This window comes from Myotis brandtii, unplaced genomic scaffold, assembly GCF_000412655.1.
Source record: "Myotis brandtii unplaced genomic scaffold, ASM41265v1 scaffold691, whole genome shotgun sequence".
In the NCBI taxonomy this organism is placed as follows: Eukaryota; Metazoa; Chordata; class Mammalia; order Chiroptera; family Vespertilionidae; genus Myotis; species Myotis brandtii.
In genome coordinates this window covers 537,138-538,819 of record NW_005370704.1, presented here as the reverse complement: position 1 = coordinate 538,819, position 1,682 = coordinate 537,138, and the positions used below count along the sequence as shown (strand labels likewise).

The window sequence follows — 1,682 nt, the reverse complement described above, 5'->3', positions numbered from 1 at the left end:
CCGCCCTCCGGCCTCCCACCCCGGGCCCACATCGTCAGGACGACTTTCTGCAGCAGAAAGAGCTACAAATGTGGGCGGTAACAGCCGGACACTGACCAGGACGAACCCTGGTGAGTTTTCTCTTAAAGCCCAGCCAGGTGCCTGCCGCCTGCCCTGAGCCTGAGCCGTGGGACGGGGGCAGAGATGGGGGCAGCCTCCCCGCCCCCTTGAGCCTCAGGAAAGGCCGGGGCTGCGCTGTGGGCCCTGCTGCTGCGCAGGCCTGACTGTCCCCATCCCTGAACGCTGAACAGAAGAGCGGCCACAGGGGCCCCATAGGCATCGCTTCTCCCTGGGGCACCAGGTAACCCAGAGCACGCAGCACGGGCCCTCGAGGCCGAAGCGCATGCCATCTTGCCTGTCTCACAGGGGCCAGGATTCAACTTACTTTCTCGCGTGGGACCTTCTGGCCGCAGCCCCCGCAAGTCACAGGGAACTTGGGGCAGACCTCGTGGTGCGCCTGAGAGAGAAGTGGTCGAGCGTTAGGGGGACACCAGGCTGTCGATGCCGGGCCAGGCCTGCGCCGGTCACGCTGCGCTTGGTGTCTGTCCTCAGCTCCGGGGGCCCGCAGTGCCCCATGACCCGACCGAGATGGCACGGACACTGTGGGCCTGCGGGCACCGCGGGTCCCAGCGATATCAGCACCTCCTCTCATCGGGCGGCTCTGCCTTCACGCCCAGCACGTTCCCCACGGACACCCCCGCCCAGGCCCCACCGCGGGCACCGCGGGCCGGCACGCAGCACCTGCACGTCGGCCAAGCAGCAGGCAGCGTGGCAGTGCTGGCAGCTGAGGCTCCTCTGTGGGCACTCCTGCTCCACGTGGCGCTCCTTCTCGCCGAGGCGGACCAGGCCTTTGCACGCCGGGCACTCGGTCAGCAGGAACGGGCAGAGTCCTTCGTGGCAGCTCTGGCAACAGAGGGAGCAAAGCGTCCAGAGAGCGCACGCAGGGCCCTGGCAGCCAGGCCCACCCGGCCGGCCAATGCCACCCCAGCTGTGGCTCCCGCTCCAGTCGACCCCACAGTGCCTGCCCCCAAGGGCCACCGCCCAGGTGCCGAGAATTGAAATCCCTCCGACACCTTTGCTCCGGGTCAGAGGTCAGGACCAATTCCCACTGGTGGCACCCACCCACCCCACGACGCCAAGAACGACCCTCCCTGCCCCTGACCACAGGGCACAGAGGCTCTGCTCCAAGTGACGTTCAGGGGCCCCGGGAGCCCTGGCCAGGGAGAGGGGCGCACGGGCAGCGAGGGAGACACCAGAGGGGGCAGCCACGGCCGGCGACACAGGGACAAAGCCGGCTGGGTGCCAGGCGGCCAGGACAGAAGGCAAGCGAGTGACCAGAACCAATGGCTGTGAGAAGGGCCACGGGGGGCAGAGCGAGGAGACACTGGGAGCCGCAGCCCCACCTCCCGGAGCTGGCGGCGCAGCGTGATGGGCAGGAGGCGCCAGGCGTGTCCTCGGGAGGCAGGTCCCAGGCTGGGACTCTCCGGGTGACAGGTGAGGAGAGGCCGGGGGGGCGACCCAGGAGGAGCCAGAGCAGCGGGAGAAGGACAGGGAGGGAGAGGGCGGGGCTCAGACCTGGGGAGTCAGGAACGGAGGGGACCCAAGTGAGCCCCACCTCAGGTGGCTGCTCTGCTGGGAAGGAG

At 68.8% G+C, this 1,682-nt stretch overlaps 1 protein-coding gene across 1 annotated transcript in view; it reads right to left on the bottom strand.

Annotated features, from left to right (window-relative positions):
* Positions 1-1,682, bottom strand: part of TRAF2 (TNF receptor-associated factor 2) — an 11,545-nt gene that overhangs the window by 5,524 nt on the left and 4,339 nt on the right. The window contains exons 4-5 of the mRNA XM_014529672.1: positions 781-942; positions 425-496 (exon numbers count right to left, since the gene is read on the bottom strand). Of these exons, the coding sequence (XP_014385158.1) occupies positions 425-496; positions 781-942 (234 nt within the window). The remainder of the gene's footprint in view (positions 1-424; positions 497-780; positions 943-1,682) is intronic.